General features: G+C 31.2%; 1 protein-coding gene across 3 annotated transcripts in view; it reads left to right on the top strand.

Moving 5' to 3' along the window:
- Window positions 1–12,176, top strand: part of LOC140062150 (neurocalcin homolog) — a 42,511-nt gene extending 30,335 nt beyond the window's left edge. For 2 of the 3 annotated variants that reach the window (XM_072108217.1, XM_072108219.1), the window contains 3 exons: window positions 7,284–7,412; window positions 7,826–8,094; window positions 8,719–12,176. In XM_072108217.1, the coding sequence (XP_071964318.1) occupies window positions 7,304–7,412; window positions 7,826–8,094; window positions 8,719–8,925 (585 nt within the window). In that variant the 5' untranslated portion in view covers window positions 7,284–7,303 and the 3' untranslated portion in view covers window positions 8,926–12,176. Of the gene's footprint in view, window positions 1–1,501; window positions 1,561–7,283; window positions 7,413–7,825; window positions 8,095–8,718 lie in introns of all 3 variants that reach the window. The other variant, XM_072108218.1, reaches the window with a different exon arrangement.
- Window positions 12,177–12,864: the final 688 nt, after the last annotated feature.

The following is a 12,864-nucleotide window of genomic DNA, read 5'->3' on the forward strand; positions in this document are numbered from 1 at the left end:
AATTTAAATCTTTTTAAGTGTATACAATAGTATAGACGTAAAACACACAGCCTTTCTTAAAATATCATAGCTGACTTTACTGTATTTTGACTGCACTGTAGTAGGATAAAGCCTTGTTCGCACTGGACTTGAAATATGGTAAATAAACTTTAATGTCATCGGAAGATTTGACCATCGTTTGCACTTGGATATTTTCATGCAGATTGGCCTTTACCGTAATTTTACCCAAATTTAACTGTAGTGTGATATTAAATACAACGATTGACAATGCATGTTTTAACACGTTTTAGCCGCATGGTTAGTTTTACCAAGACCATGGTAAGGTTTACTGGGCAGGCAGTGGTCGGTAAAAGTAACCATTGGAATTGGTTTATTTAATCACGTGGAAATTGTAGCCAGTGTTCGAATTGGACTTTTCTTGGTCACTTTTGCTGATGACTCGGTTAATGTGTGTGATCAAGGCTTTTAGATAGTCAAAAGATCATCATCCATCAGCATAACTGTACAACCTTTATCATCATAGTATCACTGGTTGCATGACAAATAAAATGGTGTTCAGGCCTGTCTTTTGAAAATAGTAGGTAGAAATTCAATACATTCACTGCTGCTGTAGGTGTGCCATTTGTATTTTGATGTGTACAGAAGTGTTCCAAACTAAAGTGTGTTATAAATCGCACTCCTCACGGGCAGTTTAGGAGTGTCTTTATGTGAGTGATAACACTCTCCCGCCTGGGTGTTAAAGTGCAATAATCAACGCCAGAAATGTTTGTAGTGGACAAACTTGCATCACAATTATCATAATCAGTGTATCACCACCATCTTCTTCATTATCAGCAACACTTTATTTCATATTCATGAATAATTCATTACCATCATACCCATTTGTAAATATTCTTTTTTTAGTTGTGTTTCAACTGAAACAAGAATGGTTGTAGCCAAAACTGATTATGCGCGGTTAAGGCAATCACACTGTTCATGTTGAGGATCTCTAGATTAGTAATGGCAACAAGACATAACTGTACTACTCTTCGTCATCTTCAATATTAAACAGAAATGCATAGAATTAATGATTGTTATGAAGTGACATGTGAAATATAAAATTAGTGAATATAAAGTGTATTTTTTAGAGAGCCTATCAAACTGATGGATGATGTCAAAATAATTCTACTGCAGACTGCTGTAACTTTTTTTTTTTACTGCAAAAATTTACATAAACTGATTACCAAAAAAAATTTGCTAAAAAAACTGCATAAATAAATTGAAGAATAAACAAATAATTACTGCAGTAAACTGCAGTTGAATAATGTTGAAAGAAGACTAAGAAGACCTAAAACATTCTCACATCGATTTTAATGTAACAGAAGCATTTATGAAGCATGTTAGAATATTTATTATACAAACACAGACATACTGGGACCAGCTTTACCTTAGTAGGGCCTACAGTATGTTGTTATTGGAACAGGATATTGAATAGTATTAATAATTCATGAACCCATTATAGACTTTATACAGACTAATGACATCACAAAAGAATCAAGAAAAAGAAGGAGTTGATTAAAGGTATTGAACTTTCTCAATTTTTTTAAGCTTAGTCCCACTAGAATACAATACAAGAACATATATAATTTGACCAATCGCAAGCAACATTTTGGTTGGCTTGTGATTGGTCAAAATATGTTGTGTGTGCATGCTTGCGTTGTGTCGCGTCCAGGTGGGATCCAAAGCTTTGACTATAATTTTTATCTCATTTAATTCTTTCCTGAAATAGATACAATGTATACTATGATATGATTTATACTATGTTAAAATTCAAACAGTAATTTTTAAGCAACTGCACTGTAGATCATTAATTCATGTTTTAATCAAATTTTTCATTATTAATACAATGCATAATTACTGTAGGTTTTCTTATATAACAGAATTTAAATAAGTATGCTAATATTAAAGAAAAATTGTAATGAAGTTTACTAATAATACTAGGCTATAGGCCTACTTTTATTTAATGTTTTTTTTATGTTTTGAAATTAAAACTAATCAAACTTAACCTTACATCGTCATTACTTATGCATATATTTTCTTATGAATTTTCCCCTTTGTACAGTATTGTAAAATGTTACGGTTTCAGCTTTCTGGCTATTTATGGCATTGTTCGTCTTTTTTTGACAATAACTATACCTGAATTGCTTTTATTATTATTATCATAATATTGAAAACATAATAGCCTTCATAAAAAAATCCTGATTAAACTTGTGCATTTAATTGAAATTATTTCAAGGGACAAAAAATAAAAGTAAATTAATTTAAACGAAGTACTGTACTTAGGCCTAATGATGGTAAATTGCATCATTCTTTGCCATCACCTTCTGACCTTTTCATCAACGCCCATGGTAATACCACTGTGCAAAATGCTTTTAAGAAGAAATATTATTCATAAATGGCATGAGAAAGATATTTTCGTGTGCAGTATTATTTCCTATTATAATTTATAGAGATATGATATTAATTATTTTAACCATTTAAAATAAATTCTAATTTAAAGTTTCTTTAGAAGCAATAATACCTAAAACCAGTTTGCAATTGCAGTATGATAATACGTAATCCTCACTTTAAAAATATCAACAATGTATTATTATTAAAATGATAATGATGAATAGTGACTGTAAGTTGAAAGGGAAGACTATTGAGTTACTGATATTTTAACTTACAGTACAAGTTACAATAATATAAACATATATAACTAAAAAACACTTTTCAAATTGACCCATTTATTCTGTCTAAATTAACAAAGTTTAAAGAAAAATAAATATCAATTGAGACAGAATAATATCGTGAGAACTAACAAACAAACCGTTGGTTATGCTAAATTTTGGCGACGTTTTCTGACCAAACAAGATATTTTGTACACCCTTCACTGTATTTATAGACAATTTACTGCAATATGAACACCTGAATGAGGAACTTTTATGTGTCGCTGTACCAATTGGTGTTTGCTTTAAAAATTGTCGATTTGGTAATGAAGTCTATTTCGTGCCTAGCTTACCTGGATAAACCAACAATAGACTTTTCTCCTCGAAGAGCGAGACACGTGTATACTGTAAACTCAAAAAGTAGTTTTCATTGTCTATTTGGATAAGAAGTTTAGTACAAGTCACCTACACTACGTCAGATGATAAACCCTTTCAGAAATAATTACATTGAGTCATACTGACTACAGAATGACTACAGAAATTGTACATCTATATAATAAAATGTACTTTATTGTTATTCTATTCTCCATCAAGCAGTATTAATGAGAATTATTTTAATATCAAACGTATGCCTAGAGAACATTAGTATTGTAATAAGACTTAAATTACAAGCTTTTGTAAAGTATGCTCATGTTATTTAATACAGTCATTCATTTCTGTCAATGTCAAAGTAAAGTAGTCTCTTAAGAAAACCATTCACTTCGTATTGAGTTGACAAGGAGGAGGCAGAACCAGGTTTGAAGAAGAAGCCTTTTAAAAATACTTCTTTCTTGTAATCTCAAAGATGTTTTGAATATATATGATTTTTACAGTAGAAGTTTCTTGTCACCAGTTGTAAACTTGATAATAATTAATTGTGATTTATTGATATTGCGCAAATTCCATAACATTTACGTTCAAGTGACGCACAAACCTATTAAAATTTGACAATAAGATATTCATAAAATGTTAATAAAATGAATAATATAGCAAGATTAAAATTTACAATCTGAAAATTACAATATAAATTAATTTTAAGAGTTTTTAAAACAGATAAGGCTCTTTGTATTGCTAATATGTACTAGAATATTATTCCAAATATTCATCCTCATCAATTTCTCTTTTGTACTGTATTATAAATAGTTGACAAATACTATCATATGGTATATTTGTTTGTGTGTTTATGTGTGATTATTTTTTAATCTGTTCTTGAAGTATACATTGAAATTCAGATACCACTGGACAATAACACAAAATACAGATCAATGACGTAGTCTATTTCGTGCCTAGCTTACCTGGATAAACCGACAAATAATGATGGTGGTTTGTAGACTATACTTTAGTGGAGGGGTGTTCAATGCTCTTCAAGGAGAATAGGGCATTTATCGGTTTATCCAGGTAAGCGGGGACCTGTAATTTTTTTTAAAACTCCATTATGGGTAATGACAACTTGGCATTGATATTAATTAGTGAATATTACTACAACCTTTTCAATTTAAGCTGTAATTTAAGCTGTAATTTAGCTACTATTGCAGGGGGTTTTTTTTATTTTGTTGTCTGTGATTTATATTAAGTTTGTATATATTTATAGTTAATTCATTTCTTTTAAACAAATGTGTACCTGTACTGAGCAGGAAATACAGTACAGTGTTGCTAAAACATGAAACACATGACTTTGTTTAACAGTAGTCTATTTATAGCTATTTATTCTAAACAATTTCCATGTGAAAAGATATGCTTTTGATCTAGTTTTGTACATCTAATAAATCACTTCTTCCACTGGATTTTAATTTCAATAAATCACTGGAGGTCTTTAATTTAACAATGATGCTACTGTAAAGTGTACCATAGTTCAGCATAACCAATTACTGAGTCTTAATTCACCACATTTAGTTGAACAAGTATACATTTTCCCATTTTATCTAGCTGCTCACCTGCCAAACTCCTTAGCTTGGTACAGAGAAACAGCACTATAGTCCCTAAATTGTACGCCCATACACCAGAGATCAAATTGATAATAATATACCTCATCTTTAATATTTGTGTAGACATTTCAGCGAGACATCAACATTGAATCCCCCTGAGAACTCTAGCTTTAACTGCACAATTTTCAATCACTTTGTTCATCTTCCAATAATATAATTTCTGTTATCAACAACAACAGACAGAAAAGAAAAAAAAATCCAAAACTTAATTTAGCATTTGTTTAAATTATAAATGTGGGTGTAGTATATCCTTTGATAATACCTTTCTAGATGAAGATTTGCACTTTAATTAGTACTAATTAGTAGTCAGGGGATTTCAAATTACAAGTGTGGTCATTAACCAAAAATGTCACCTACAAGAGGACGTGATTTTGTATTCATTGACGCGTGTTAAATCGCATAATCTTCAAGTTGATTTCATCTTCGAAATGGTTTACAAATTATTGATATACTATAATCATGTTTTCAATTTAAGATTAAATCTAATTCAACTTTAGCAATCATGATAAGTTATTTATTGAATGCTGATTTCCAATAACAAGTCAATTTGAAATACATTTGTTTTACTTTTCATACAGTACTGTATATTAAATTGTGTACAGTTAGAAAAGTGTGAGCACAATGCATAACACAGAGGCCTGAGACCACTGGTTTAGGAACCTTACATGGCTCTCCAGTGCTGGAGGCCTCAGGTGTTTCTAGCCTTTTCATTTTGTAATGCCTGTTTTTTCCTCTGAGCACTGCTCAGGGGCCCCCATACAGTCAGCTTTCGCCAGTGAGCGCTTGTAGGTGTTATGCCACTGTGTGACTGAGCGTCAACAAGTTAGTTAGAGATGGGTAGAAAAATAAAATAAAACAATTAGGCCAAAATAGGATAAGACCTGATTTTTTTTTTCAGGATTAGTCAAGGAATATGTCAGACAACAAAACTAAATCATCTTCATTTATCCTCGTTCAGCATTTTCCTCAATTCATGATGGCGCCCTTTCCTGTTTTACTCATAACTTTACAAATGTATGTTGTGAGGATTTATGAGGTCGACTTTTAGTATCGTATTATAGACATATTCCTGGACCAATGCTTAAAAAACAGCGTTTGTTTAACAAATTAATTTCGAATTTTGGTTTTCAACGTTATTTTGTATTATGGATTATAAGTTTTCTTACGAACAGATGTCAGAGGGTCTTAGTTAACCAAAGACACTCGAATGTACGTATGACAAGTATTGGATCCCCCCAGGGTTGCATCCTCTCTCCTCTCCTGTATATTATATACACGGATGACTGTCGCAGCAAACAGGACAATAGTCATCTTGTTAAATTTGCTGACGACACTGTCTTGCTGTCTCTCCTTCAAAATTCACAGGACGGCCATGGTTCCGCTTTAGATGATTTTATCCAATTTTGTGGAAACTCCTACTTGGAACTCAATGTGACCAAAACCAAGGAGATGATTGTAGATTTTAGGAAGGAGAAAGGACGCAACCCTTGGGTATCCATTATAAATGACGAACCAGTCGATATTGTCCATTCCTTTAAATACCTAGGTACTATATTTGAGGACAATCTCGGCTGGGAATTAAACACAGAGGCAATAGTAAAAAAGGACACCAGAGACTTTATCTGTTAAGGAAGTAATTCTTAGGGTTTTTTATAATTCCTTTATTGAGAACGTTTTAACTTTTTCCTTTATATGCTGGTTTTTTAGTCTTAGGGTCAAAGAGAAAAACTCACTACAAAGAATTGTTAACTTAAGTTCTAAATTAATAGGTTGTCAACTTCGTAGCTTATCTTCTTTCTGTGACATGCAAACTCTAGAAAAAAGTAGAGCTATTCTAAAAAATATTAACCATGCCTTGTTCAGTGATTTCGAGCTCATGCCTCATGGGCGTCGCTTTCGATGCCCGGCATGTAGAACAAACCGGAAAAGGAATTCGTTTTTGCCAGTGGCTATTCGACTCATAAATTCTTGAACCTTGACTTGACTTTTTTTCTATTTTGTTCTGTGTATTGTGATATTTTGTATATTTTGTAAGATCATTTTAATCCAGACCTTTTTATTTGAATTGCCCCGTGTGGGATGATTAAAGAATTTTGAATTGAATTGAAAAATGTTCAGGTTAAATCTAAAGCTCTTGGCCTAGTACATGGTATGTTTCTTGAGTTAATAAGAATTAAGGAATTTAAAGCCCCCTTTCCACTGGCTGGTTATAAATAATTTCCTCAGCCAAAATAATTAGTGTGACCATTTGCCAATTTGCTAGTTTACAGATTAAGCATTAAGTTCAATCAATGCTATATTTTTAAACAGAAAACACCATAAATAGAATTCCTCATTTTATTTTTTTGTCATTAAATATACTTGTTTATTATTATTATTTGAATGATGGCAGTCTACCAAAAAAATGAGAGTAATATTTGTATTTTGGTTATCTAGCTGATAAACAAAAACAAAAAAATGTTTTCATACTTTTGACTTTACACTAATTAATTTTAAAAATCAATTTCCATATATACAATCCAATACTCATATATTCAAATTGTATTATTTGTTTTTTTTTTATATATTTCAGTACGTTTATCATCTTGAAAAATGGGTAAACAGAATAGTAAACTACGACCAGAGGTTTTGGTTGATCTTCGTGAAGAAACAGAATTTTCCGAAACTGAGCTTCAAGAATGGTACAAGGGATTCCTCAAAGGTACTGTACACCTAATCTCATCACAAGTGCCAATATAATTGTACTGATTTGCCTACCAAATTTTCTGTTACTGCAAGCCCATTTATTTTTATTCATCCAGTATTTAAACAGAAGGGTTCAAGCCTCACTTGCTCCATAATTCTGGTGATAGAACAAGTCTTCTCGGATAAGGACTATAAACCGTAGGTCCAGTGTACACATCTAGCTCATGTGAAATTTGAAGAACCTAGTACATCTTTCGAGATGAGTAGAGGGTTACCCCGGTGTACTTACACACACACACACAGCCACTGTCAAACACAGCCACTGATTATAACTAGGCCCCCTGGGAGAACAGTCTTTGATTTGAGGCTACCCAGTTAGAAATAAAGAAATAATAATGATAAATAACTAAATCTATTTTATCTCTCTAGATTGCCCAAGCGGCAGACTGACAGTTGAAGAATTCAAAAAGATATATGGTAATTTCTTTCCATATGGTGACGCATCCAAATTTGCAGAGCACGTATTCCGCACATTTGATCAGAACAATGATGGATCAATCGATTTTCGAGAGTTCATCTGTGCTTTGAGTGTGACCTCTCGTGGCAATCTTGAGCAGAAACTAAAGTGGGCCTTCTCTATGTATGACCTCGATAGTAACGGTTTCATATCAAGACAAGAAATGTTAGAAATAGTACGGGTAAGTATCAGTTGGTTTTTTTTTTTATTACCAAATTTTTTGTACTATTTATTGTTCAGTTAAAAACAAACTACTGTAGGTCATATTTGGCATATTTATTATTATTATTGTGCTTTTGTGCTCAACAGAAAATTTGTTTGTCCCCATTGAATACTCTTGTTTGACATACTGTACAGTATTGTGAAATTTAAATTTGTAAATCGTGCTTGACTATTATATTTTACAGAATCTAAATTTCTATATAAAATAACATGTCTATATTACAATAGAACCCTATTAAAAAGCTTTGGGGATGTCCTCTTAATAAGAGTTCCAAAAATAATAATTAGTCTTAATGTATTTATTGACCAAAAATTGGATTGAAAAAAAAAAATTATATACTATTAAGCAAAAAATTGTCAAATTAGCTGCCATCTAATGGGTTTTTGGTTGAATTGAATGGTTTAGTTTGTCTTTTGATAAGTGAAAACCTTTTTTTTTTTTTTCGTTTTTTTTTTCTACGGAAGGGATTAACTTTACTAAAACGGCCTATTCAGAGTCTGGATTTAATTAGCTTTTAATCTTTTTTGGTGGAACAATACAACTAAAGATAAATCACTACTGAACGTTTATGTTTCTTTTCAGGCAATTTATAAAATGGTTGGCTCTGTAATGAAGATGCCTGAAGATGAATCAACACCAGAAAAACGAACAGACAAGATTTTCAGACAAATGGACAAGAATTCAGATGGAAAGCTTTCATTGTCAGAATTCATTGAAGGGGCTAAGAGCGATCCATCAATAGTCCGGTTACTACAGTGTGACCCTAGTGGTGGTACTTCCTTTATGTGAGAAATACAGTGCAAGCTACTGTAGTAAGCATGGTTTCCAAAAAAAATTTAGTGTACAAAATCTCCTATTATTAGATTACAAAAACTACTACTATACAACCATTAATACTTGTTTTTAAATCATTTAGTATTACACTACTGATTTGGGTATAATTTTACCCCTTTCATCAACATACATCTCACCGTACCAAACAAAGTTGCCTATAGAGAGCGCAATTTTACATTGTTTGTGGAAATCCAATCAATTATCAAAACATTTTAATTCTGTTCGTAGACATGACAATAATGGTGGCTTCCTTTTTGCCATTAAGAATTTCCATTTAAAACAATTTATCATCATTTCTTTTTGAGACATGGAAGATGAAACATGTTTGAGAAAGAGCTTGCAATATTTAGTTGTTTGCTATTTGCAAAGACAAAATACTGGTGATTATTTCTAAAATGTGTATAAAGCTATAAAGTAGTTGTAATTTCTAATAAAGTTTCATTAAAATTGTCAGTGTCAATAAAGATGATCCCGATATTTTGTGTCTTAAAAATTCATGATTTAAATTAGTGTGTAATTGGGAAGTACTGGCCCTCGCTAAAGTGTAGTGATCATTCAAGTGTGTATAAGAACAAAATATTTCTTTTTTTTTGGAAACCATGTTTTACCTGATAAGAAATACATACTGTCTCTTAAATCTGAACATATTATTATAATAAAAATATAAGAGTTTGTACATTTTCAGGTTATTCAGAGGTACGACTGTACTGTAGTAAAGTTCTTTATTTTATGATTTTGTTTGTTTTATTCCAACATTTTAGTTTATTGACGAATACATTCAGATGTGTTCACAGTGTGAACTTTAACCTTATTTTCCATCATCTTAACCAGGAGAAAATTCCAGTTGCCACCTGTAAGTATTAGTAACCAAATTACATGTTGTAAACTGGTTGTAACCGGTTAGAACCAACTGGAAATGTTTGAATACCAGTTTAAACTAGTAAACCAGCAACTACTACAATTAACTGGAATTTTCTCCTGTGTATTGCATAATGTAAACTTGAATTTGTGAAAACATTTTAAATCATGCAGGTTTGTGTTTGTTTATAATAAATTAAGAGCAAAGGTTTTACGCACGTATTAAGAAAATAATAATACCAATAGTAAAAGCATCATACTTCATAAAGTCTCTGATGCCTTGTTTGTTTGTTATTGTACTCGATTGTACTCTAGTAACTATTAATCTGTGTAATTCCTTTTACATTCTGGAGAATCAAATTTTTAAAGATGAATTTAGCCATCGCTATTTCTAGTATTAATTTGCTAAGTATGTACAAATAACTGATATTTTATAGTCGCAGATATTTATAAGAAAAATGTTTCTGTCTACTGTTTGGTATTATAGTATTAGTAAATTAAAATGATTTGTTATACAGAATACTTCGAGTAAATCTGCACATGAATTATACCTAATTTACTACAGTAGAACATTTTAGGACCCAGCAAAGTGCCACCTTATGGGGTCCCCCCTGAATAGGGGTTGGCCGTAGTGTTTAAGCTTAGATACTCCTCATTTCATAGGAGGAAAGAACAGGTTGTATGTGCTTTCTAGAACAAAATGTATCATTAGGCGCTGTTTGTGAATTAGTGTTTACATTTAGTGTATTAATATTATTAGAGGTTATTATTTTTGTAGAGAAGAGTGTTAAGTAAAGAATTTGTTTACTTTTACTATATTTTGCAGATAAATATTTTAAATAAATTTTCAATTTTGAGATATCTGCCATGAATATATATATATTCAATAAATTTGTGCTGAATACGTTGTTATTTATATTCAACTAATCACACCAGGGTAACATTTTACAAATGAGTAACATAGATCCAAGATCATCGACTGACCACATTTAAATCTGTGACTTTTCACTGAAATGGGAGTGTAAAGATAATCAATTTTTGGATTAATGTTTCTAACTTGTGTATACATGCATTTAATTCAGTATTTTTAACCTGAGATTAAACAAAGTAGATCGAAATAATTGTTTTTACCAAAAGTTCAAATTAATAAGTATTATATGTACTGCAAGAAATGTTCAAAATGTTTATTTATGGCATTATCAGGGTGGTAGTACACTGTAGGAATTTCAGTAGCGTACCCTCCCCACTCCCTCCCTTGGATACTGAAGCCACCTTTGCCAATTTCATCTCCTCCTGTCTGATATTCCTAGGCCTATAGAATATAGTATTTCATGTATTGTAAATTTACAGTAAACTAATGATGTTGGTTTATTATGTTTTATACAAATAGTAAGAATTTAGATCAATTTTAGTTGAATTTTAAACAAATGTTGACAAGCTTTTTACAAGTACCGTACATACAGTAGTGCTAGCCCAAATGGGTTATGGCGGTGTCATTAAAACACTGGTCATTGTACTTTATTTCATAGTACTTAGTGATGATAACATGATATTATTTTGTGTATATAACATTAGCATTTTATCTACAACCTCATATGTTGGACTGGACCTAAAATGCTTTTTACATTATTGTTGCCCAATTGATGTACAGTAGATGGTGGTGTTTTTACATAATTCGTTTATCTGTAGTTGTTAGATTTCCATGTATTGGTGGTTGTTACTTGAATCATTAGGCCATGGAAAATAGATAAGACAGTTCTCGTCAGACTTCAGCGTGCCATATTAACCCTACATCAACAAAATTCAAATTTGCTTTTTAAAGAAATAAATACAGAGACTGACAGTGAAAATAAAACTCAATACTAATTGATTACTCTTCAGGTAATTATTTTCAACAATATTTCTTGCCGTAATGTTTATGATCAAACTGGATCTAGGCCAGCTATGTTGCCACTACACTACACCACTGTACTGCTGACGAGGACCATACATAATGTATTTTCCCTGGCCTTATCATAAATGTATTTGTACATTATCTTGATTATATTGAAAACATGTCTTTGTCAGCATTATTTTGTGATTTTTCCCAAGATATGATAAATATGATATTTATATATAAAAAAATAAAATTCACCTCAAATCAATTTCAAATTATATGCTGTATTAATATCTGGAATTCAATATATGGAATTTCTGTGGCTTTTGATAAAAAATAGTATTTATTTGTAGAGATAAATATAGTCACTTTACATTTTTTTTAAAGATAATTGAAAATTGCTTCGAAATATGTTTCAATATGTATCTTTCTAGTGTTGATTCATAATAGACAATTATATCAAATAATGGACCAAGAATTGCTTATATCTTTGTTTTTTTCTGTTCTTGTCTGTGTCCCTGTTTCTGCTGCCAAATAAATTCTGTAAATAACACATTATTTTTTAATACCATATGTACGGTATATTTTTACGAGCAGAAGTGTACTCATAAAAATATACTGTATAAAATGTACCATATTTCCCTAACTAAATGTGTGGATAAAATACGGTACAGTATTTACAAATTTATACTGTATTTTGTGTAGGCTTTTCTGATAACAAATACCGTATTATTTCTGTCGGTTGAGGAACAACATTACAATTTGTAATCAATTTGTGGGTGAAGCGAAGTAAAAACTCAGGACAGAATGATTTCTTGTTGAAAAGCCTGCCAACAACAACATGTTTGAAAATTGATTTTTGTTCACCATCATTTATACATTTCAGGGAGGTATAAAAAGGTGCGTTGATCCCTTTCCAGCTGTGGGATTGGTGCAGGCTCTACTCCATAGTGCAGGTGAAACATCAGAGCCAAATGCAAATTCAAAATTTTTTTTTTCAAATGTTTTGAAGATAATTAAATTAAACAAAATCAGTTCTAAATTTTTAGTATATTAAATTATGTTGGTGGCAGCAAATTTTAATATCTCTGACCTCAATAAATCTCTTATAGTTTAATATCAATACTGAATCAATATTAGTATCTTTGAACATTGTACAC

Source organism: Antedon mediterranea, chromosome 11, assembly GCF_964355755.1.
Source record: "Antedon mediterranea chromosome 11, ecAntMedi1.1, whole genome shotgun sequence".
NCBI lineage: Eukaryota > Metazoa > Echinodermata > Crinoidea > Comatulida > Antedonidae > Antedon > Antedon mediterranea.